General features: G+C 25.0%; 1 protein-coding gene and 1 pseudogene across 4 annotated transcripts; one reads left to right on the forward strand and one right to left on the reverse strand.

Annotated features, from left to right (window-relative positions):
* Window positions 1-1,285: 1,285 nt before the first annotated feature.
* Window positions 1,286-17,897, reverse strand: LOC145838067 (Golgi-associated PDZ and coiled-coil motif-containing protein-like). 4 transcript variants are annotated; one of them, XM_082945602.1, is made up of 9 exons: window positions 17,853-17,897; window positions 17,491-17,683; window positions 16,395-16,565; window positions 9,901-10,076; window positions 7,046-7,187; window positions 6,903-6,986; window positions 6,202-6,369; window positions 3,303-3,394; window positions 1,286-1,521 (listed from the first exon to the last, which is right to left on the reverse strand). In XM_082945602.1, exons 2-8 carry the CDS (start codon window positions 17,566-17,568, stop codon window positions 3,308-3,310), a joined length of 906 nt encoding a protein of 301 aa, XP_082801728.1. In that variant the 5' UTR covers window positions 17,569-17,683; window positions 17,853-17,897; the 3' UTR covers window positions 1,286-1,521; window positions 3,303-3,307. The 4 variants fall into 4 exon arrangements, with proteins under 4 accessions (XP_082801728.1, XP_082801725.1, XP_082801727.1 ...); XM_082945599.1 differs by lacking the exon at window positions 17,853-17,897 and having other exon boundaries at window positions 17,491-17,756; XM_082945601.1 differs by lacking the exon at window positions 17,853-17,897 and having other exon boundaries at window positions 1,504-1,603; window positions 17,491-17,756.
* A 3,176-nt stretch (window positions 17,898-21,073) lies between these two features.
* Window positions 21,074-21,228, forward strand: LOC145839638 (U1 spliceosomal RNA; annotated as a pseudogene).
* Window positions 21,229-25,117: the final 3,889 nt, after the last annotated feature.

A 25,117-nucleotide genomic window follows, 5' to 3' on the forward strand; every position in this document is an offset into this window, starting at 1 on the left:
TCTGTGTTAGTACCTACAATATTTATTTAGCTGATATTTAGCTATCTTTTCTATGTTTTATCTATTATAAACAATTTGTCTATCATAGTGACAAACATCATAAATTTAAGAAAAAAAAAATTCCTTTTATGCTTATATGACTTTTAAATTCTGACAATTTAAAATCTTATAAAAAAAATTAAAGGTACATATCTCAAAAAATAAAATATGCTTACGTAGGTCTAATTGATAAAATTATAATGGTAAAAAGTATTCAAAACAAAATTGAAAAAGAAAACTCATATTTACATAAAACAGCCATATTTTGTAAGTTAATTTTTTTTTTTTTATAATTTGAAAAAAAAAGATTTAGTTTTATTTTATAAGGTAAAAATATTAAACAAAATAGTTAAAAAGATACTTCACAATAACTAAGAACTATTAGAAAATGAGTTGTCCAACTTAGATTTACAGAATTTGACTAGTCATGCACCCGCTTTTTATAATTTAAACCACCTTATTTTACTTTTCCAGTTAAATTATTTCAAATCGTGTAACAGTACTAAAATAACTCATTTAAACACAATAAGATTAAAAACGTGAATAATAAATAAACTATATTGGAAACTTTTATCAAAATTGCGGGGCTGATTTGGTAGAAAAAAGTCTTCTAGGGCCATCTAGTTTAGAAAAATTGCACTAAAAAATTAAAAAAAAATTTTTTTTTGAATAAATACCAAACATGAAATCTTTTTATTTATGTAGAAGTCGTTAAAATACCACTGCTGTATACTAAGAACTAAATTAAGAGCACATTTGTAAATATTTGTTTTTAAAACTTAATTAATTTTCGCTTGGTTTGCTTAAGTTTTTTTTAAGTTAAATACACGTTGCGGTACAAAACTTCTGCTTGACGGGCCAGATCTGTCCTTGAGGTCGTACTTTGTTAAACCCTGGTCTTAATTTTTATTTTCTTACGACAAAAAACATTCAGTTTAAGTACCCTTAAAAACGGTAAATACTGGCGGCCAAGCACCCAAGGGTTCTTTTGATCTGGCTAAGTATCTGAGACCAGATGGCCAACTAGATCTTTTACTAAGCACTTCTGTTGCAGTTGCCGAGTTGGGACGCTTCGGTGAATTGTTAATTTAGGTTATTATTGATAAAATGATAAATACTTTTCAGAAAACTTAAAATAATAATCTAACATATATAAAATTACCCAAGGTGTTTCATCTGGTTACAATTTTATTAAAATAATACAACACAATAAAATTATAAGCAAAAAAGTTTTGAACTACTGCACTAAGAAATAGAAAAAAAAAACTTATGTAAAAATAATATAGAAATACTTTGAAATAGTTTGTAAAAAAAATAAGTAAAATAACAACCAAGTTCAATTTAATAAGAATAATATTCAATTAAATTTTGAAAGTTTTTGCTACTTGAACTGAAGGGATTCTTGTTTGAGATATCTTTAATTAGTAGTAAACAAAAACTGAGTTTCAAACTGCAAGTCATCAGTGTCCGTAAAGAAGCGTCCTGGTTGTTAATATAAATTTTAATATCAAAACATTTTATCATGAAACTTGTTATCATAGACTACACTTTGTCGGTCCTATAACTGGAAATGTTGATAATTTAGGGATTAAGCTTAAATATCGTTATAAGTTGAAAGGAATTAGAATAGTTGAGTTAATTCCTATTTCGCTAGAAGATATGTAAAAAGTGCACTTTTTTAATCTTTTTTATTGATTAAGTAACTTTCTTTCATATTATCTACAAGTTTAATTTTAATACTTCTTTACTACATGTTTTAATAAATTACACAAAACGAAACAAACCGTTTTATTTTTTGTTTTATTATTTTATGGTTTTTAATTGTTAGATTTTGAAATTTTTTTTTTCACTTGATACCCTGGAAGACATCATAAAATATAAAACCTAATTTTGATAAAAATGCTTATACTCTGTTAACAAAATTGTGTTTAATGGCTCTTTAGGTAAACATTTGGCTATTAAACTATACTTTAAAGAGAAAAACCATTCTAAACTTTAAACTGTATATGAGTAAAAAAAAATACTCTGTATTTTTAAGTACTAAGGTATATATATATATATATATATATATATTGTCAGTAGTAGGCAAATAATTTATTTTACTATACACAGAAAATTTAATACACTGATAACTTTTTAATGACCTTGTTTTTTGCATCTTTCTATCAGAAAAACTAATTATAACATGTATTATCAAATCTTTACTTGTTTTTTATATATTGAGAAACTGAAAAAATAAAAATATAGTGCTTTTAAAATTTAAATAGTAAAAATATATTCTAGTGTGCACAAAGTTTAATTTTAGTAATTTTATGTGCATAGATTTTGAAATGGTAAAAAACCAATGCTTCAAGCAACCAGTTACAACCAACATAATTAATTTTTTTAATATTATTTAGTTTTTTGCTTGTCTAACAATAAATCTTTCAACTAACTTTAAGCAGTTTAATTTTCTGTCCTTATTTTTTTGCACCTTTAGCTTTAATTACTAGTAATTATTTTTCAAGTATCAGATTTCAACCCTACAGAGACTTAAGCGCGCAGCTTGAAGTGAATAAATTTTAAATAATTACAGAAACTATTTGAAAACAAATGTAACTTTTATTTTATTGTTTTTTTAGTTCTTTCATTCAGGAAGCTTGCACTTGTAACCTTTTGTTTTTCTTAATCATTCATTGTGAGATTTTAGCAAAAAATATATTATGTGTCGGAAATTTGAAGAACTTACTGATTCGATCATTTAAGTGCTTACAGTTACGTCTAAATGCTAAAAAGTAACTATGAAGACAGTTTTGTGCAAATCTTAGCTATAAAATAGCTTGGTTCTTTTAGTTGATCAAGAACAAAGATTGCAAAACAATTAATAATGACTAATTGATACTAAGAATATAATAAGCAATTACGTACAATTTAAATTTAGCTGTAAGGCAAACATTTTACACTCCTGATTATTCAAGAACATCCTCTTTTTTTGACTTTTCCTGATAATTTTACAAAAAAAAATTAAATTCTTGATTTTCTTGAGATTGTGGCAATAATGTGTGTATCTACAGATGAGAACAGAATTTAATCTAGCATAGCTGTGTTTAATCCTTTTGTAATCTTTATAAAATTTTATCTAATAAAAAATGTCATGCAAATTCAAATAATTAATCAAAAAAAAATTTTAGATCAAAAAATTAATAAAAGGGTACGCAGTGCGAGACCTGTTAAATAGTTCAAAAATTGTATGTTTTTATTAAGCATAATAGCATATAACTAACTTTTCTTATGAAGCAATTTGAACACATAAAGTTTCATATTCGCTATCTTGGTTATCTTTTGTGTATGAAGCTTCTATTGTCAATTTATCAAGCTGAAAATATTTAATCAGTTTCAGCCACAAAAAAGATGTACATGCTCAAAAAATATTGCTACTAACACGTATGGTTACAATCAACTTTTTGTTAGTATAAAAAATACTTAAAAGTAAATTTTGTATAAAACTTATTTGAGAGCAAAATGGATTTTAACAGAAATAGTGCTAAATTATTGAAAGTGATTACAGTTAACATTATTTTTTGCTTAAGTATTTCGTAATCAATATGATTATCATAAATTTAAAAAAAAAAAGTAAAATTATGTCATTTTTATTTACTGCTGATTTTAGCTCTCTATAAAAAAAACGATGGCTTAAAGCATAAAACTTAGTTAGGTTAGTTAAAACAAGTTTTATTGCGGCTTGTAATTAGTTTCAAATAAGGTCTGTTTATTGTTTGTAACATGTTGATTTTTAATCAAAAGCAAATGAAACATAAATAGTGTAAGTTTATGTTACGCTCAAAGTAAAACTAGTATATTTCTTTATTATTAAAATTTTTTGTTCAATTATTATTTTTTTGTTTAACAAATTTCTAAAGTACAAGAATGAAGTAAAGAATATTAAGTTAAAAAAACTTAATAAACTGTACTTAAATATATACATTTAATTACGTTAAAATAAGTAAATTATTCTGACAAAAAATATATTTACCCAACACTTCTCTAATTTGTTAAAAATAGTTAAAAAACAGAATATTTTTTAATTTGTAGATTTGAAGACTTTTATAGGTATTTAGTTACAATTTTTTACGATTAAACTAATTCTAGTTTAATTAAAACAAAATGTTTAACTAAAATTAGTAAAAGTAAAGTAATAAGCTCGACTCTAAAACTAGAGGTTACTAAACTTATAAAAAACTGTACGTAGTTTTTACTAATAAAATTTCGGCTCATTATACTTTTAAATACACATAAGTTATAATTAAAAATGTTACTAATGTTGTATCTTTAGAGTGATATACTTTTTTTCTAACTAATACAATAAAAAAAATGTACAGACTTAAAAAAACTTGATTACTTGTAGATTTTAATAGTAACACTGCAAAGTGAAAGTTTAAAAAAAAATTACTCTAAAAGTTAAAATTTTAAAGTATTCTTTAAAACTATTAGTAAGTGTTTAGGCGAGACGTATAAATTTATCACACAATAACAAAATTATAAAAAAGTATAAGATTACCAACGAAAAATACATATTTATTTTTCGTTGAATACATATTTATTATTTAAAAGAGAATTTTAAGGAACAAATATTTAATATTTAATAATACTAAGTAACGAAACTATTTATTAGATTTTGTAATATAAAGAGCAAGAAAGACTTGTTATATAAAAACCAAACAAAAAAGAATAAATTTTGTGATTAAATCAGTTTTTGTAGAGGTATTTAAAAATGTGTATAAACATTACATCGCTGCATCTTTAATATATGTACAAGAAATAAGCATGTCTCATTCGTTCATTTGGTGTTGTTCGTATCAAAAACGCAATATGTATAATAGTAATAACCATACACTAAGACCCGCCAAAAATTTAGATACGATGAACAGTATGCTGTAGGTCTGCCTTTTTTTAAAGAAGGATCGGACAGCTTATGATAATTAGGAAAATAGAAGTTGGTTAAAAAACTATCGAAAAAAAGTCTTAGTTCGTAAAACAACAACACTTATAAAGACATTTTCCGCTTGTTAAAACATTTTCAGTTCTTATACAAATAGAATCGTGTTCTTTATATGATTTCTTGAAAACTAAAATGAAAATGTTAAAGTTTTATGGTAATTGTCAAAAACACTAAAATCTTTTTCATTAAATAAAAAATATTTTAGTGCAATATTTTTTTTCAATTTCAATATAAAAGATGTCTTTGATTAGTACGACTTTGGTTTCAATTTTTCTTGAGATTTTATTTCTAAAACAAAACACATTTAAAAACACAAACACAAAAAAAAATATTTTGTTAATACTAAAGGTATATAAAATGAAACAAACTATCAAATTGGTTGTACATGAACACTAGTTTATAGAGAGTGTAACTCCTAAGCACCAAAAGTGATGAGAAACGCTATATAAAGCAATACATAATGAGTTAAGAACTTAATCGCATTAGTACCAGGGTTACTGTCAGAGACAATGTTCTGATTGTTTAATGTTAAGTATCTAAGTTACTTTAAGCATTTGTAATTTAAGTCGCAATTTTCTAAAATTTAGCTGACGTAGTTTACTTTTTTAAACTATACAAGTGAATACATTACCATGTAAACCGGAATAAATAAGCCTTTTAAATTAATAAAAAGCACAAAAATAGTTAATTGTATTCAGGATTAAAAAATCTCTTTTTTAACTATGTATTGAAGTTTTTATTCACTAGTTGTCATACTACTAGTTGTCATAAATTAAATTTAATTGCAGAATTAGAGTTTTAGTTTATGCCATGTTTGTAGTATTTACGGTAGGCTTACGTTTTCAGAACTTAAGAATTTTTTTTTTTTAAATAGCTTAGCAGTGAAAAATTTGCTAAACTCAACATACAAAATTCAAACATACCATTCTTAATATTAAACCGCTGTTTTTTTTTATAATGTAATTTTTCAAGAAGTCTTAAAAAAATAAGTTTTTGAACTAAAGTTCACATGTAGACTTTTCTTTTTAAAGTATAAGTAACTATTTACAGGTTAAATTGCATGATGTCTGCATGTTGAATAAATGCGCTCAACTAAGCTAAAAAAAGTATATATTTATTCTAATATTAGTCAAATCGCTGAGGCTAAACCATGAATAAATTAATTACTATAGCAAAAAAAAAACTTTTTCAGAAAGTAGTTCAACAGCTTTTGAATGAGAAATGCATTGTAAATCTTCACCGTTTACAGACTTAAGTATATCACCAACATAAAGCAAATTTTTATTTCGACTGATAAAACCTCCACTGTGTATTTCTGATACTAGTATGGGTAATCCTTGGTCTTTTCCACCCTGTTTTAAAGTTCCTTTTTTTCTTCTAAAATATCCACTAAATTTAAAGTCAGTTTGCATTTAAAAGCTTAAATATTAAAATTGTAATATTCTTAAATTAAAATATATAAATAGCATAAGCTAAAAAATTATTTTACTAGCGTTATAAAACTTTTATAGCTTCTTTAAAAATACCTAGCTTTTAATGAATCTTTTCCATGCATTAAAAATTTAAGAGACTAATTAGAAGTGTATTAACATATCAGCAGGCTAACTTAATGGATGTTGACTCATTTATATTATAGTATTGTAATATATTTCTTATTAATATGTTTTAATGATATTTTGTAAACTTGACTGTTTATAGTGTATAATTATAGAGTTTTTGATGCAAAAAAAAAAGATAAAATATATATTTTCATATTATCTAGACAATTTAAAGGTTATTAAATAAAGTACAACGAAAACATTTCTTGGTGATTAACTTAATATTTAAGTATAACAGTAATTGTATTTCGAGTTTTTATTAAAAAAATTCAAATAATAGAATCTACTGTTATACTGATTCCAAGACTTTCATCAGCTTTTTTAGAAATCAAAACTGTTCTCACTTCACTGGAAAATTTAGGATCATTAGTCTGTAAATTGTTTTTAGTTTAAGTTTGAATAACATAATACTTTAATTAAATGTGTTTACTTTAAGCATGGAGTGCTGTTTGCGACAGGCTTTTACTATAATTTTTTGTCTGTTTAAACTTATCTCAGACTCTAGCTGGTCCCACAAGCGATCGAAATTTCGTGGCTTTTTTTCAGTACTAAGTAATTGTATTTGTTGCATCCTGATAAATAATGTTTTTTTTTATTGCTATTATATATTGTTAATTAAAATGATAGTTGATTATAAAGGAAGATAGTGGTAATATATGTGGTATTAGTTTGGTAGTTTTTAATCAAGTTATGAAATTTTTTTTGGAACAAATCAAACTATTTAAAGACAATGATATACCTATGTGGTTGAGGTTAGTAATTAAGAGTGCAAAGGTTATTAAATGATGTTGACAATTCACTGTGCAATCGGTACTAGCATGAATCGAGTGTGGCTGTGTAAAATAAAAATTAAATTTCTAATATTAGACGTTTACAATACATCACATTTTAACTGTAGATTTTAACATTGAAACATAACTTAGTGCATTTAGTTATACATTTTCGGTACTTAATTTTAATTTAGAACTTTGAAACTTTTTTTGTGCCTTTTAAGGTTTTATTTTAACATCTTAATTTATATTTTTTGGCTATTGGACAGTTTTCGTATGAGTGGTGACGTGCCTAGTATAACAAATATTTACTGTGTATTTTAACGTTGAATTAAAACTTAATGAATTAATTATAAGCTTTTGGTACTTAATTTTAACTCAGAGCCTTTAAACTTTTTATTTGTATCCTTCAAAATTTTAGTTAAAGCGTACACAATTTTTTGGGCAATAGGACTATTTTTATATGAGTGGCTACATTTCTAACACAACACAATTTCACTGTAGTTTTTAATGTAAGTTACGGTTGTAATGTTTTTTTTTTGTATTTGGTGCTTTGTAATTTTTTGAACTTGCTACGTATTTGCGAATAAGTGATTAATTTTGAACTAGATTTGTCCTGAACAAGACGTTAAAAGGTATCCGTGGTGTGCGACTCGATAACTAAAAGGTTCTTCGTGCACCAGGTCCTAGGACCAAACGTTTTGAGCGTTATTTTTCGTCGTTCAATATAATAATAATAATAAATATGAATATCAAAGTAATTGTAGAAATTAGGCCTGTTAGGTCAGTGGTCGTCAAGGTGTACACTGGCGATACGAAACTTTTATTGAGGGGCACGAAATTTTTAGGGTATACGAAACTCATTTAGGGGTGCACGAAATTTTGAGACTACGAAAAAAATATACAGAGAGTTACATTAGGTCTGTAGTTAATATCTAATAAAGTATTTAAAGAATAATGAACTGGGGATTTAGTAGTAATTACGGAGAAGTGATCAATTAATAAGCATGTAAGACAAAGCCACACAACTAAAATACCATTGTGAAAATAAGAAAACAAATAAAAAGGTCAATTAAAAAGATGATCAAATAAAAAGTGTCAGCTTCAGTTGTTAAATGGTTTATATGTAAATGCAAACTGAGTTATGACTTTTAAGGAGAAATGCATTAATAAAAGTGTTTACGTAGTCCCACCACTAGCGGCGCTTATTAATATGTTTGGGTGCACCAATTTTATTTTTTGCAGCTTGGTGTACACAAAATTTGATTAGCTTGACGACCACTGTGTTAGGTCATTTAGTAGAATAGCAAAAAATATTTGTTTCGATATAATATCTTATAGATTTGTTTACGTTTATTAGAATTTCTAAATTTTTGTAACAATTTATAGTTTTCTTGACTGTTTGAAAACTTATTAAAAATAATCCAGATGATATACACTCTGTTGGGACTGATTCAGATGTAAAGTTTTTGATTGAAAATTTACAGCTTTCAATCAACTTTACTAGGAAATAATGTGCAAAACAAAACCCAACTAAAAAATAACCACATATTTAATCTTTACAGCATGGGAAGGTTTAAATAGAAAAGTTAATATCACTAAATAAAAGTAGTTACGTTTACCGCCATCTTCGGTCAAAAATGTTTTTCCACTATCACAATTAGTAATAAACTTAACTACAAGACGATCAACAACAACCTTAATGAGGACGAAACCAGGTCACATAATGTTGCATGGATTGTTGTTGACAGTCTTGCCATTTGATTTAATGCTAAATAAAAGTAGGAAATTCAAATGTTTGTATGCACAAATAAAAAATGTATTTAAAAGGCCCAACGATTACTAAAATTTAATTACATCATAAACTTTAATAACAAAAGTCCGAAAAATTACAAAAACAGTAAATAAATAAGGCTTGTACAAAGCAATTTCAACAAAGCTACGTTGCAAAAATGTTTTATCTGGTTACATGAGAATTCAAGTGCATAATTCGAATTCGGAAAATTCAAGTTATGATATTTCTAATTCCAACATTTCAAACAACAAAACTATAAAAGTTCACAGTATAACAGTTCAACGTACGACAATTCAAACCTGACAATTAAAATGTCAGATTTTTTGTTATTGTTATTTGAGTTGTTAAATTTAAAAAATGGGAATTTGACTTGTAGAATTCAATTGTAAGAATTTGAATCATTGTGCACCTGTCTTGTTTACATTATAATAACAACAATTTTATCTATTGAGTTTAAAGAAAAAAAAATTAAACTTACAATATAAAAAATCGACAAATCAATTCTTAATAAATAAAAATTTTATTAAATTTCAGTTATTCTTTATACAAATGTTAAGATAGTACCACTGGTTACAGAAACTAAAAAAAAAACGATCTCCGAATAGTTATTGCATAAAAAACTAGTAAATGACAATTAATTAGACAAAGAATTTATCTATACAGTTTTAAAGTGTAAGTTATGTTTCACACTTAAGATATATTTATGTTTATACAACCAACCTGCCAGCTAGTTCTTTGTCAAGGTACTTTGAAGCTAAACGAGCACCAAAAAGTTCACTTTCTACTTGTTGTAGCGTCGTTTTAAATTTATCATTTTCTTCTTTAAACAAAGATAATTCAACTTTCAATCTAGTTTCATTAAGCATAGTGTTATTAAAACTTGGTGGTTCATCTTTCTGGAACCAAAAATAAGTTTAAATTTTGTTTCACCAACTTAGATATGTCATACTAAAGCTTAAAATAGTTATATAATGCTTCACAAGCTACTTAGAAGTAAAATATGCTAATTATTTGACAGAAAACGAAAAATAAAATTCTATTTGGAAGTTGTGTATTGTAGGTTATTTAAAATAGCTGATGTATGTAAAACAAGCATTTGATTGATTTTTATACAAGTTGGAGAAAGTTTTGAAGTGTTTTTATAAATAAAGATTCTAAAAAGTTTAGACCTAACTATGCAAGCAACATTATTTTTATAATTTAAATTTTGTTAAACAACTTTATAATAGCATTGCATAGTACATATAATTTTATTTACCTATTATAACGCATAATCTTACAATTTTATTAAGTTTACTATTTTACACAAATCTGTCTAGTTAACTACATGAACTTGAGAAAAGAGTAGATTGAAAAATTTTAAGTTCACAAAAAATAAAATCTATTGCAAAATGAACTCTTGTCTAAAATTTTAATTTAAAGTTAGTACCAAAAAGAAGTAACATTATGTTTATAAATTTAACCTTTATAAGTTGTTATAAATGTTTTGTCTAGTTTGTGGCTTATTTTATATTACTTATTGTTTGTTTTTACTTTTATTTTTGTACATATGCTTATCTTGGCTAAAATACTATTTGATTTATACTTATCTAATTATAAACTGCGATTAATTTGATCTAATTTATTAATTGAGTGTTTTTTGGTGAAAACTACAACTGTTTACTTTTAAAATTAATTGCTAATAAAAGTTAATTAGGTTAGCTGAAAAATATTTCACTTGTTTGCTCAATAAAAATGTTTTAAAATTAATCTTGTCTCAAGTTATTGTTTAGTATATGTAGTACTAAAATGTAATTTAAGAGCTTATGTTTGCAAAACCTTACTTTTTTGAATAAAATAAAATATAATTAAAAATCAAGGAGCTAGTAAATAAATATAACATCAAGAACTTTTTTATAAACGTTGATCTATTTTTGCTACTACAGTTACACACGTTAGGATTAAAGATGTACACAATCTCCATTACATCATTATTTATATTAAATAGGGTGCTTATAAAACGGCAACTTTTGAGTTTTCAGCTCAATGTGACAAATAGCTTAAAAACACTCTGTGCAAAATTTTAGATGACCTGTAAAATTTTTATACTAGCGAGTTTCGATTTTCTGAAAACAAACCTAATGCAAGCTGTAGGGACCTAATTATGCAAGTATGGAGTTTTTAGCTGGATTTTTTTTACATGTGGCAATTATCACAAAAACACTTTGTGCACAATTTAAGATGATTTAAAGAAAATATTTTAGAGGCAATTCTTGATTTAAAAAAAAAAGGAAGTTCAAGAAAACTTACAAAATGATAAAAATACATATAATTAAAAAGTGTTACTTTGAAATAAATAATTAATAATAAGATTAATAATATATATTTGTAAAAAACACAACTAATTAAAACGACAAGTAATTAACAAAAATGGATAATTGTTTAATATATATTTTTAATAATAATATATATGTTTCTTCTTATTATAAGTTTATATAACTTTAAAATCAAAACATTTTTAGATAAACAGGGTGCACTACCATTCAAATTTTGAATATTTAAATTTCATAACTAAAATATCTATATGGTTATTATAACAACATTTAAACTTTAATTGTATGTTTTATTTTAGTGACATGTTTATTCATCGAATTTTGTACCATCAAATAATCTACATTTAAACAAAATTAAACTAATTCTTAACATCATCTTAATTTTTAGAGATGGGTTAAAGCTCACTTACATTTTATCCTTTTTTATTAAGTATTATAAATAAAAGTTAATTTTACCAACAAAACTCTTAGGTTTATTCATAATATTTTAGTTTAGTAAAATTTCAAATGATTTTTAGTTTCTGAAATTAGAAAATTTAAAGATCTTTGCTTTAAGTCTTAATTAGGTGTTTAAATATATCTCTTAATACTTTAATTTTTGTCGTTTTAACTGTTTATACTTGTATACCATAAGGACATAGCAAGCTAAAATAAGTTAAAAATCTGCAAAGTAAACAAAAAACATCAGCCACTACACGTGATGATGTCATACGAGATACAGAGGCAATTTAACCTGGAACGGGTCAAAACTGCACGATGACAAATTAGTACGAAAAAAAATTTGCACGAGGGGACTAAATTGCAAGAAGACAATTTTTTGAACAAATGGTCAATTTTGCACGAGAGTAAAAAATAAAGAAAAAACAAATAAAAAGAAAATAAAGATACTGACTGAGGGTAAGGGTTAGGGGAAACAATGATAGTAAAAAAAATTAAAATAACTAATAAAAATGTTTAACTAAAAAAACAAGAAAAATGAATAAATAAAAATAAATTAATTAAAAGAAAGAAATAAAAGCTACCGACCGAGGGTAAAGGTTAGGGATAACATAATAGTTAAAAAAATCAATTAGTAAAAAAATAAAAGTACGTACTTACATTGAATCTTTAAAATAAATTAAATGTTTAGTAATGAGGAATAACTGTACACAAAAAAGTTTATTTCTGCTTTTCTTATGACTCCATAGTCCTCACATTTTGCTACTTATGTTAAAAATTTAATTATAAGAAGTACAAAAAAGTACAACTATATTTAACAACTAAGTTAGTTAGGCTAAAATTTTAATCTTAATATTTCTTAAATAAATTGCAAAAAATATTGGTTATATCGGGTGAAAAAAGCTAAGTTTTTAGGAATTAATTAAAAAAAAAAAATGCAACATAAATTTCAACATATTTAATAATATTATTATACTTATAATAAAACAAAGCTATGTAGATTTTCAAAAAACTAGATTTTAAATAGCCTTTATCAAAATGTAATTTGTAAAAACCATGACATGTAGATATTTTTCTGATTAAGTTTAATTTCTATCTATTTTTGCTACATAAAAGAACAAAAAATTAAACTACATAAATAGAAGTTTTTTTCTGCAAAAAAGAAAAAAAAAGTTTTTTTTTTATAATTAATTCATTAAAAGTCTATAGACAACTTAAATAAAACTTTTTAACACATAGAGAAAGTACAAACACAAACTTGAAAAATAAAATAGTTTTTAAAATATTTCAAAATAAAATTTAGTAATTTTAACAAACTAAAATATAAAGTTATAAACTAAAGCAAAATACTTTCATGTTAATTTTTTCCTGTGAAAAGTTACAAAAATCAAAAAAAATTTTTTTTTTAATTCTGCAAAAACGTCTAGTATGATCCAAAACTGTGTGAAGTTTCATAGTTGACAATCTATGTCTTGTAAGTTAACCTATATTTTTCAAAGTTTCATGGGGTCAAGTTAGCCCTAAAAAAACTAAAACCTTATTAGTTTAATAAAAGTTTTGTACGATACAAAACTGCATGTGAAGTTTTATAGTTGAAAATCAACGCCTTGTACATACCATTTTTTTTTATTTAAAAGTTCCATGGGGTCTAGTAAACCTAAAAACATTAAAAACTGTTTACCCTCTAATAAATGGAGGGTTGCTTTTTTATTAATAATTAATGTATATTTATTCTTTCAAAAATTTATTTTACAAACTAAGTTTCAGTCAAAGACCTCTTCAGTGCTTAAATAAATCTTATTTAAATAGAATTCTATTTGAATAAGAATCAAATTCTATTTGAATATGATTTATTTAAGCACTGACGAGGTCTTTGACCGAAACTTAGTTTGTAAAATAAATATTTGAAAGAATAAATATATTACTTCTCCTCCAGCAGTTGAGATCTCTCTATTTGTTTTCTTAAAACCAAAACATATAATAATTAATGTATAATGAATCTAATTCTGAAATCTGTTTAAATTCAAATTTAAATTTGTCAAACAAATTTTAGAAGCTTTATTAAAATCCCTTACATATAAAAACCTAATATTGAGTATAGAAATTAAAATATTTAGTTACAAAATATGTTTAAATTTATTTAAGAAACTTATCATAAAAGTATTATTTTCTTTAAATTTACTTAAGTACTTTCAAGTAGGACTCGTCAGAAATTGTTTCCTACTGGATTGGAATGAATACAAATTGAAATAAAATTATACTGCAGTTTAAAGTTTTAAGATATAAAATGACGTAATAATCAAATGTTAAAAATTAAATAAGTGCTAATGCTAAACAAATTTGGTATACTAATAAAACTCGGTAGAATTAAAACAATCTAAATAAAGAAGCAATAAAAATTTTTAATTAAAACTATGCTAAAAATAAAGTTTAACAAGAAACTAATTACTTTAAAATTACTAATATAAGGATTTAAAAAATCTAGTTTGGTAAACGAACTTTTTCTGCTTACATAAACTGGGCCTTAAAGATTGAATACATAAGGCTTCCAGAATATGCAATTGAAAAGAGTTCTCCGCTCTCACTAAGACTGAAAAATTGTCGTTTTTATAAATTTTAACACACTCAGGATTGTCCAACAAATGTTGCCCAATCGCCTAGAAGTATTTTTTAGTTGGTTTCTCCGAACGGCCATCAAACCAGCTTTTCAAGACTTTTGGAACATGTTGATCGATTCTTATATGAAACCTTTGAGATGTTTTTCCTACGTAGTCACTACCACAGTGACAACTAAATTTATAGATGATGTTACTTTTTTCATGGGTGGGAGAAATATCTTTGTAAATTCCATTTTTAAGTCGATCAGTATACAAAACTGTTCTTAAATGAACAGAGCTGAAAACTTGGCTTATTTCCTCCGAAATTTTCTCAGAAAACCTCTCATAAATATTTCCAAGGTAAGGAAGTTTTAAGTATACTGGACACTTCTGAGGGCCAATCATTTTTAAAGCATTTTCAATTGCATATTCTGGAAGCCTTATGTATTCAATCTTTAAGGCCCAGTTTATGTAAGCAGAAAAAGTTCGTTTACCAAACTAGATTTTTTAAATCCTTATATTAGTAATTTTAAAGTAATTAGTTTCTTATTAAACTTTATTTTTAAGCATATTTTAATTTAAAATTTTATCGGTATTTTATTAGTATACCAAATTTGTTTAGCATTAGCACTTATTTAATTTTTAACATTTGATTATTACGTCATTTTATATCTTAAAACTTTAAACTGCAGTATAATTTTATTTCAATTTGTATTCATTCCAATCCAGTAGGAAACAATTTCTGACGAGTCCTACTTGAAAGTACTTAAATAAATTTAAAGAAAATAATACTTTTATGATAAGTTTCTTAAATAAATTTAAAGAAATGAAATGCATTCTGTTATATATTTTTAGTAAGTTATGCACCGGAAAAAAGCTGTTAAAATATGTTTAGGACTCCAAGGTTATTTACTCCGCAACTAAAGTCAGTAAGTAATTTAGTGATAAAAAAAAACAACACCTAATGATTTAAATTTAATGTAGCCTATGAATATATATGCTAAAAGGATAGAAGCATTCAACACATTGGATTAATCTTTGAAGGTAAACAGCTGTATCAGACGTCATATTAAATTTTACCTAGTTTAAAAATTAAAACTAATGGTCAATAACTTTAACATATCAAAAATGTAAAAAATATTTGAAACCTGTTTTAATTAAGCAATCTTGGTAAAAAACTGTAATTCAATTTTGAATAAGAAATTAATTAAACCGGAATTACCCACACATTAACAAACAATTTTGACTAGTTGTTTAGTTTTGTTTTATGAATAATGTGTTATATAAGTATATTCCATTTTATGAAGTTAAACTTTATTTACTTAATACAATTATTTTATTGTTAGTATAATGTTTATTTGTTTTTGTTGAACATGATTTTTTAGTTTTTAAACAGTATTTTATTTTATTTTTAGTTGTATTTTGGTGATGACAAATGTCAGGTTGAAACTAGCTAATAAAGATATATATTTCTGTATGAACTGGTATTTAATAATTAAATTATGTTGTTATAGTTGATGTTGAAAAATAACACTAACTTAATTATAATAATCATTTAGCTGTTTTTGTTATTGTAATCTCAACTATCAAAATAGCAATTGTTATAATTTGAGATGTTGTAACTTAAAATTAGATAATTTAAAATTTATGAAATTTGAAATTTCACTTTTTGATTTTATAAAACTTTAAATATTTGAATTTAATATATTTAAATAGGAGTTTTATAATTTAAACTGACAAAGTTTAAACGATGAATATGTAACTCAGATTAAATAAAAGTATAAACTCATAATAAGCAAAAAATATTGATTATTTTCTATTTATTTTATTTAAGTTAATATGTATTAGACAATACAAATATACAAACTGTACTTGTAGGAAGATCCGAAGTTTTTTCTTCTGAATCACAGGTTTTTTGACCATTAGACATATTTTCTTGTTTTTCAGGCTGTTTGATAATTTTCATAAGTTTAGCTTCAGATGCACAATGTTTTGACCTGGCATCTAACAAATTTTCTTTGGTGTCCAATAAAACAGCCTATATTAATTAAAAAATAAAAAAAATAAAAAAAGTCAGTTATTTATCACATGGTTGTAACTACAAACTTAAAAAACTAAAAGCATAGAAAAGTTCCTTATTTTAAAATAACTTAACACAGTAATAAACATTAGATAGAATACTATATAAAAACTTCAAAAACATAGTTATTTGTGAAAATCAAAAGCTTGTCATAAATAAAACACTAATAAAAATTCTAGCTAAATTTTACTGATAACTTGAAGAACTCTACTGTTTTTTAATCTAATAACTAAACAACAATTGTTTACCTAAACTACTTTAAGATAGCTTCAATGTTCTAGAAACGATTTAATAGTAATTTTCAAAATAAGCTTAAAATATACTTATGTTACATCAAAACTTGAAAAAAAGTTCATATTAGAAATTTGTAATTCTTAGTTGGTATTGCATGACTTTAAAAATATACATTTTAGGTAAAAGTTTTTTAAATGATAGTTTTTTTCGCAGGGTTAGTGAGCTTTACTCTGTATTTAGCAAATTTAAAAAAATAAAACTAACTTGAAAATGTAAAAAAAGAGCATCAAAAACAACATTAATACTAGATTTTTTTAAATCAAGGATTTATGCTTAACAGATCAAACAAATACACACTGTTAGCTTTTTTTTCAAATATTTTAAATTACATTATCCTAATGATTTTTAAACTAAACAACTAAAAACAAGTTGATATAAAAGTAAATACTAATATAACAATACTTTAAAATGCAAGAAAAACTGTTTTTGCAAAAGGAAAATAAAAAAGCTTAGTTTTTTTTTTATAAAAGTAGAAGCTAACTACCTGATGAAAAATAAACAATACTGGATAAATATATTCTATAACCGTCCACTAAAGGGTGACTATCATCTATTTAAAAAAATGTTTATTAAGTATAAGAATACTTACCTCTAACTTTGCATTACTGATAGCAGTCATTTGAGTTTTGTGACAAAGCTGAGAAAAGCATAATGACATAGTTTTCATTAGAGTTTGTACTGTTTCTATGTGATCATCACTGAATTCAAAGCTCTCATAATCAGTTACTAACACATCAAGATCAACATAGGCTTTCTCAAACTCTTTCTCCAAAATTTCCAAGCTGTGTAATATGGGTGCAGCAGTAGTCATTTTAAACAGTTATTATTTTATAAGACCATTTGATTAGCTACTTAAATAACTGTAAAATTAAAACAAATTATAACTTTAGACATTTTTAACATTTATACAAAATCTCTTTTGCTTTTTATAATTATAAAAAACTAACTGACTTTTTTTATTTTTCTATACTGCTGACAGCTGATGCAAATAATCCCGGTCAAAATTTGTCTGTTCATATTTTTAGTTTGCTTTTATTTAGTTTATTTGATACGCCATAATGGTTATACTTATAAAATCTTATAAAATTTTGCTAATAAAATTTATTTGCTTTGATAACTGACACTAATTGTGTGTAAAACAGTTATCAGCGATATCAAAAAAAACGTTTTTTCTATGAAAAATAATCATTTATCTCTTCAACAAAAATTGTATTGCAAACTGTGACAATTTTCAATCAAAAACAACACTTAAATATTTACTACATTATTACACATAGTTTTAAACTTAAACTTGAAAACTGTAAAAGCAGGGCCCAGTAATATGTAAATTTTATTTCTAGAAGAACTAATTACAATATTGAAAAACAAAACAGTTTTGCAACAAACAGTTGTGTAATAAATTTCTCTTGTACTTGCTCTGAGCCTAAAAAACTGCTTCTCCATAAATACTGATCTACTGAACTTGAATGAGGTAGTATAAGTAATATATAGCCTGAGTGACCAAAATCTAGCTTGAATTACATCAAGCTAGCATGATTTTTAAAAAAATAGTATAAAACTAATTTGAGAAAAAACTTAAATTACTGTTATCATGCTTAGTACTTTTAAAATATCAAATAAAAACTAACAAAAGAGTAAAAAAAACATTTTTAAAGAAAATTAAGGTCGTAGTAAAAAATAAATCGATATTTAAGAAAATTTCAAAACTAGACTTAGTTTTGAAAATAAATTTAAACTAGGCTGAGTTGGACTAAGTCAGCTTGAGTTTTTTAAAATTTCAAATTAGTCTGAATTATCAGGAGTAGCTGAGTGTGTGACAATGTGTGATTCAAAGTTAAAAAAAAAAAGTGTGCCTTTTGTGCAATTATTTTCTAACAAGTGTGCTGCACATAATACATTATAATCTAAAAAGTTCTCAGATTTCAATCTTTTTTTTTCGCTTCATATCAATAAATAATTAAAAGTTTAAGTTTTAAAAACTTAATAAATAATTTATCAATAAAATCTTACAGTACTAGATCAACAAAATAGTTTTATAAAAATAAAACTTTATAGTACTTATGAGTTAATCTCTTCTTTAGAGTTTTAACATAGAGAACAATATATATTTTAAGTTTCTCTAATGTTAGAATAAGTTATGTAAATTTTTTTTATAGATATTTCTTGTTTAGAAAATTATTGAAAATATTAAAGTATTATAGTCTTATATTTCATAGTTTTTTTTTTTTAACAAATAAATTCTGACTAAAAAGTTTTTTTTCTTGTATCGCTCATTACAGTTTTCATTTAAGTTGGGTGTGCGCTCGATGACCGAGAGGTCTTTTACCAGCTAAAACTTTATAGAAATATTAATTTTACACAATAATATTTCACAAGTTATTATTTTTGAAGTTTATTTTTGTGTTCAAAAATAACATGATAAAGCATTTTAATGATTTATTTATTGTACAATGCTTTTTCAATCTACATCTAACAACTTTTTACTTTATTAAGATAATGTTATTTACTATTTTGAACTAGTTTTTTATTTGGTGTATTCCCTGAAGAAGTTTGAAAAAATAATTAACAATAGTTCTGGTGCATGGCGAAGACTGGTAAGCTGTTGCAAATCTGTAGCTAAACTTTTTTACTCACTTTATATATAGTAAAAAAGTATACAGTTCTTCACAGGGTGCACGAAATTTGTTTTAAAGCTATATTAAAATTCTGGAATGTATGATGAAGAGCAAGAAAGTAAATTAAAAAGTCTTTGGCTTGTTTTAAGGGAGTTTTAATTTTGGGGTGCAAAGATTTCCTTATTTCAGTTTAGTGTACACAGGCTTAAATTTCGTGAATTACCAATGATTTAGTGCACAAATTCAAAGTTTATTTCATTTTCTGTTTCTACCCCACTAAATTTCTCATAACTTGTGACGTACAATACAAAAGATATAAAATAATCAAATCGATAGAACACAACATAAAGTTTGGTTAGAATTTGATACCTCTACAATTAAACTTACTTGGTGATGCCTAAACTGTAATCAGGCAGACAGTTAGTCTAGAACAGGATTTCCCAAACTTTTTTTTTCAAATGGCCCCCTTTAAAAAAAGTTAAAAACGCTATTGCCCCCTTCAACGAGATTGCTCAAAAAACTACCATTAAAAACACTTAATACCTTTTTTTTTTGCTCTTCATCATCAACTCTAGAATTTATAGTGTAAGTTTCAAATTATGATCTCATGACCCCCTGTGGCTCCTTTACTGCTCGTAACCCCACCCTTTACTACTCATTGCCCTCTAAATATCTGTCATGCCCACTTTGGGACACCCTGGACTAGAGCGAGGATTAAACACTAAAAATTGTTAAAGCTGAATTTTGCGATTGTTCGAAATCGGTCTTACAATTTATGGTAAACGAACGGCTGCATTTGCGCGCCTTCCGTATATACATATAAAAAAGCCTTTAATTTTTCTCAGGTCAGGGTCAGCAAACTGGGAGGTACTTTTTGTCAAAAAATAAAGTTTTTGAAAAAAAGAGTATTTCTACTGAGATAGATAATCAAGAAATGTCAGTTTTATTAATAACACTCGTAATTATAATATTAATTTAAAGCTGTATGTACTTTATTTTTGTAAAACTTTTTGGTGCTAAAACAGTTCGTCAAATCAGTGGCGAAACGTGGTGTCTGGTGCTAGGGTATTTTTAACTATTAGGAAATAATTGATTTGATGTCTTAAAAAATTAATTTATAAGATAATAATACTACAAATACAGCAAACTTTTTTTAAACAACAGTTTATTTGAAAATAACCATTAAAACAGTTAAATATTGTGAAAATTATTACCAGTTTTTTAATTTTTTAGGTGAAGCATCTGCTACAATTCTAACCCCCACATGAAGCCGCTGAGTTGAATCATATAATAAGGATATGTGTAACAATTTTATACTCTAAAATTACAGTTTCTAACAAAAAGAAAAGCATGGAAAGTATTGAAATGGTTGTAAGAGTTTTCTTTATAAAAAAAAACACGTTATGTTTATTGTTCAAATCAGTTAAACGAAGCGACCTATTTTTACTTATACTGTCTCATTTGCACTACTTTTTCTCGTATCCTGAAGTCGCAAAAGAAGCCACAAACTAAAGATTCTTGCTTTTTGGATGCGCATAGACTAATTTATGATTAATTAAACTTACGTCTTAACAGCAATCAGGCAGGCTGTTGACTTAGGGCGAGGTTACGTCATTGCACATTGGTGAAACTGACCTCTGCGATTGTTCCAAATGTGAACAACTCGGCCGTACAATTTATCACAAGGTGAACATGCGTTCGCGCAATCCCTATCACTAACTTTACGATTGCTTCAAATTAAATGGTTACAACTTACTAAAAATTTTAAACTTAAGGACATTAAAAATACCTATATAAAACTACTTTGGTTTATTTAAAGTTAATAAAACCTTTATAGAACATTTTTAATACAGTAAAGTATATTTAGATCCGGTAGATTACTTGTTTTTAACCAAGAATATGAAGTTTAAAGTATCCTATTTTTGTAATTGCATTAAAATCTTTTGTTTGATTGAGCAATAAAAATTCGATTAATTATAAATCTTATTTTCAGGAAATTTCTGAAATATAATTAAGTAATTTAATAACTATAAAAACTTAGTTATAATGTTAAGTTTTAATTAAGCCCTTAGCACTTAATTTTTCAAACTAAAAGCAAAACGAATATCTTTTTTCTTCATATAAATACTGCATCAGAAAATTGTGTCTATATATAACTTTTTCTGTATACTATTTACTTAAGTCAGTTTTTTACGATAAGTTAAATAAATGGATTATAAAAAATAAATGGCCAGGGTCTAGTTTTCTTAAGTTTTATACTAGCATACAACATTTTTTTTTACTAAATTATAAATATTTTTTAACAAAGCTAGCATAACTCATTAATAAAAGATATTTTCAAATAATTTTTATGTTTAAAAATTATTTGTAAAGTCCAAGCAAGTTTTTTTTAAAATTAAACTATTGACTGCACCTTTCCGAGAATCAATAAACCATTCTACAACTAAATATTAGTTTTGTATTTATTTTTTGTTTTTTGCTATAGGATTGGTTGTTTTTAATGATGTCTTTTCGAATGTAGTAATTTGTTAAAAAACCCTAGATCAGGGGTCGGCAGGCAGTTGGTGCTCGCGGGCCAAATTTCAAGTTTTCAAAATTTTCGTGGGCCACAGTTTTAGTTTTAGTGATTTTTTAATAATCTTTTGGCTTTAGTTTTGGTTACACCAGAGATAGTTTTATTTTTATTCACTTAGTAACTTTAAATGACTTTTAGCCACACATAGAATGCCAATTAAATGTATAAATATCTATTGTGATATAATTTACATTGTTTAATATACTTAAGTCTTAATAAAATATGTACTTTCTTAGATACTTAATAAGTTAGACTTAACAAATACTTTTTTATTTTGATTACAACGGAAGTCTCTATAAAAACCGACCTTGAAAAACATTTATGGGTCACTTTTATACATTTTTTATATCATGAACCACCTTTTCATATTTAAAAAAATGTTAACTTTAGAAATTGTTTTTGTGACTTAAATAGTTTACAATATTAATTCAGTAATTAGTCAATTAAATAAAATCAAGACCTATTTATACTGTAGATAAACATAAATAAAAAAATTTAGCATAACTAAAGCTGGAATACTTTAATAAAATACCTTATTCGTAATTAAATAGTCTTTTACACGGTTGCCACTTAAAAAGTAAAAATGTCTAAATTATATTAAAAGTTTAATATAAGTTGAAAATCTAAAAACTTTCTGTTAATCAAGCTTAAATACATAACTAATATATTTTTATTATAAAAAGTACAATATGTAAATAGACAAAAATTACAATTAGTAAATTACACTACAGTCATAAAAACTATTTTGAAAATTCGTAGATTTATTCATAGTGTTTGAAATAAAAGTTTTAGATACACCTGAGTTTTTTAAAAATTTCTTAAAAAGATTTAACCTAGTCTGAATTTGAAAAAAAATTAAACTACCCTGTTTGTTTGGCAACCCTGTTTAAAATAAAACTAACAAAATAAAGAAATACCAAAGTTTAAACGAGAGTGCGTAACGTCATGAGTGCGTAAATATGCGAAAGGTTACTGTATATAATTAATTCATTGTTAATAGTTACGAATTTTAGAATTCTAAAATAATCAAAAAATAAAAATTTAGTTTTTTTTAATATTGCACAAATTAGGTTTATTGATCTTTTATTTTAAAATATGTTTTCAAATGCTAACTCACCTCTCTATACCTTTTGTCTTTGTAAACTTATGTTCCTTGACCAATTGATAACATTTAGTTCTATCTCATTATATCATAAAATTTGTTAACATTTAGAAATTTTATTATAATTTTGAAAGAAATTCGACTGTGTTAAATAATAAAAGTATAATGAAATAATGAGAGTTTAAAACACAAATAAATAATACAGCACTCTTGATCTATACATGAATAAACATCAAAAAAAAAATCTAATAAAACTTCCTAGCAAAAAGTAGCAGTGGTACTTAATAAATATAGAGCTTACACTGAACACAAATCTTAATTGTTTTTTTTAGTAAACATATCACTAATATTCTTTTGATGTTTTATATAATAGGTTTTATATAAATTCAAATCCTTTTTTTTTAATATATGTATAGTTTTATCTTTTGTTTTCATATTTATAAATTAAGTTAACAAGTTGTTAAAATTGAAAAAGTCCTCAGTCTAGTTTTAGCTAGAAAACAGCCATTATAGTTAATATGTTTGGTACCTCTCACCTGTCTTGGTACCTTTACAATCTCTCGTATCTTTACGCATTTTTCAGGGGACACAATGTGCGTAAATAAGCGAGAGGGTACTTTAATTAAAAAAAAATTTGTAGTTCAGCTTGAATAGACAGTAAAGTTGTCAAACATTTTAAACAAATGTATAAAAATTTATTAATCTTAATGAATTAGAAAAACCTAGTTTTTATTGAGCATTATAACAATTCTTTATCTGCAATAAAAATATTGCGTTTAAAATGAGCAAATGTGAATTATAAGACGAGCTATAAGAACTATAATACGTTAGTTTGGGAATTATTGCGAGAAACAAAAAAAAATCGTTTAAGTCAGTTTCAACAAAGCACATAATTATTTTCAGTTACTACAGACTGATCAGAAAAAACTGTTTAGGCAAGTTATAAAGTAGCAAAAGTAATTACTAAAAAAAGAAACCGTTAAAAGCTGAAAACTTATCTAAATAGTTTGTGTTTGCATTAGTAAAATACTTTTGTTTATTTCTTCAATATCAACAAGAAGTCGTGTTTAGGAAATGTCTGAAAATTATAAAGCCGCATAAACCAAATTAGGACTTGAATCAATCTGTTAAGATGCGAGAACTGAAACAATAGATATTTCTAATTTTAGAGCTTTTATTACAGTTGGTTTCACTTATTTTAACGTTTAAAAGAATTTCTAGGTTTATTTCCAATACAAAGCACAACAATAGGTAGAGACATTTTAAAAGCAAAGGTGCAATGCACCAATAACTACAACTTCTTGCTTCTATTTTTAGTATATATTTAAGTTTAAGGTAAAAAAAACGGTCTTAAATAAAATAGAAAAATTTAAAAGATACTGTTAAGATACTTTAAATGTGTTTTTTAATAAAAGATATTTATATGGTAGATTTTTGTGTTAAATCGAAATTTCATTACTTTACATGTAAAAACTGTTTAAAGTTCCAGGTGTTTTCGATAATTCTCAAATTCAAGGCTTTTTCAGATTTTTAAAGTATAAATTCTCAATTTCCAAGCTTTTTCGGGATTGTTTGACAACACTAATTGTTCACACTTATATGTATACAATTAGTATAAATAATAATTCAAATTATATCAGCTAAAAGACGTAAAATTTAAAGTATATTTTAATTCAAACCAAGACTTGCATTGAACAAAACATACATCATAAATTTAATTTATCACTCTTTAAAGAAAAAACGTCAGTCCGAGTGACCAAAACTAGCCTAATATTTTAGCATACAAATAGAAATTCAAGCCAAAAACTGAAAAGTGACTAAATTGGCCTGAGATTTGAAGTCTTCAAATAGTCATAGTCTGAGTGTGTGGAAATTTTTACTTGTTTATTTGATCGAATTAGAACTATATTGATTAAAAATGTAC

This window comes from Thalia democratica, chromosome 6 (assembly GCF_965202585.1).
Source record: "Thalia democratica chromosome 6, ktThaDemo2.hap1.1, whole genome shotgun sequence".
Taxonomy (NCBI): domain Eukaryota; kingdom Metazoa; phylum Chordata; class Thaliacea; order Salpida; family Salpidae; genus Thalia; species Thalia democratica.

What these genes read in the sequence shown, in the direction of transcription:
- LOC145838067 (XM_082945599.1), bottom strand. Translation starts at nt 17,712, where the DNA reads ATGACTACTGCTGCACCCATATTACACAGCTTGGAAATTTTGGAGAAA. An exon ending in CGGATCTTCCTACAAGTACA is followed by an intron (nt 10,077 to 16,394) that starts GTTTGTATATTT and finishes TTTTGGTTCCAG; the next exon opens with AAAGATGAACCACCAAGTTT. An exon ending in AACAGCACTCCATGCTTAAA is followed by an intron (nt 6,987 to 7,045) that starts GTAAACACATTT and finishes AACAATTTACAG; the next exon opens with ACTAATGATCCTAAATTTTC.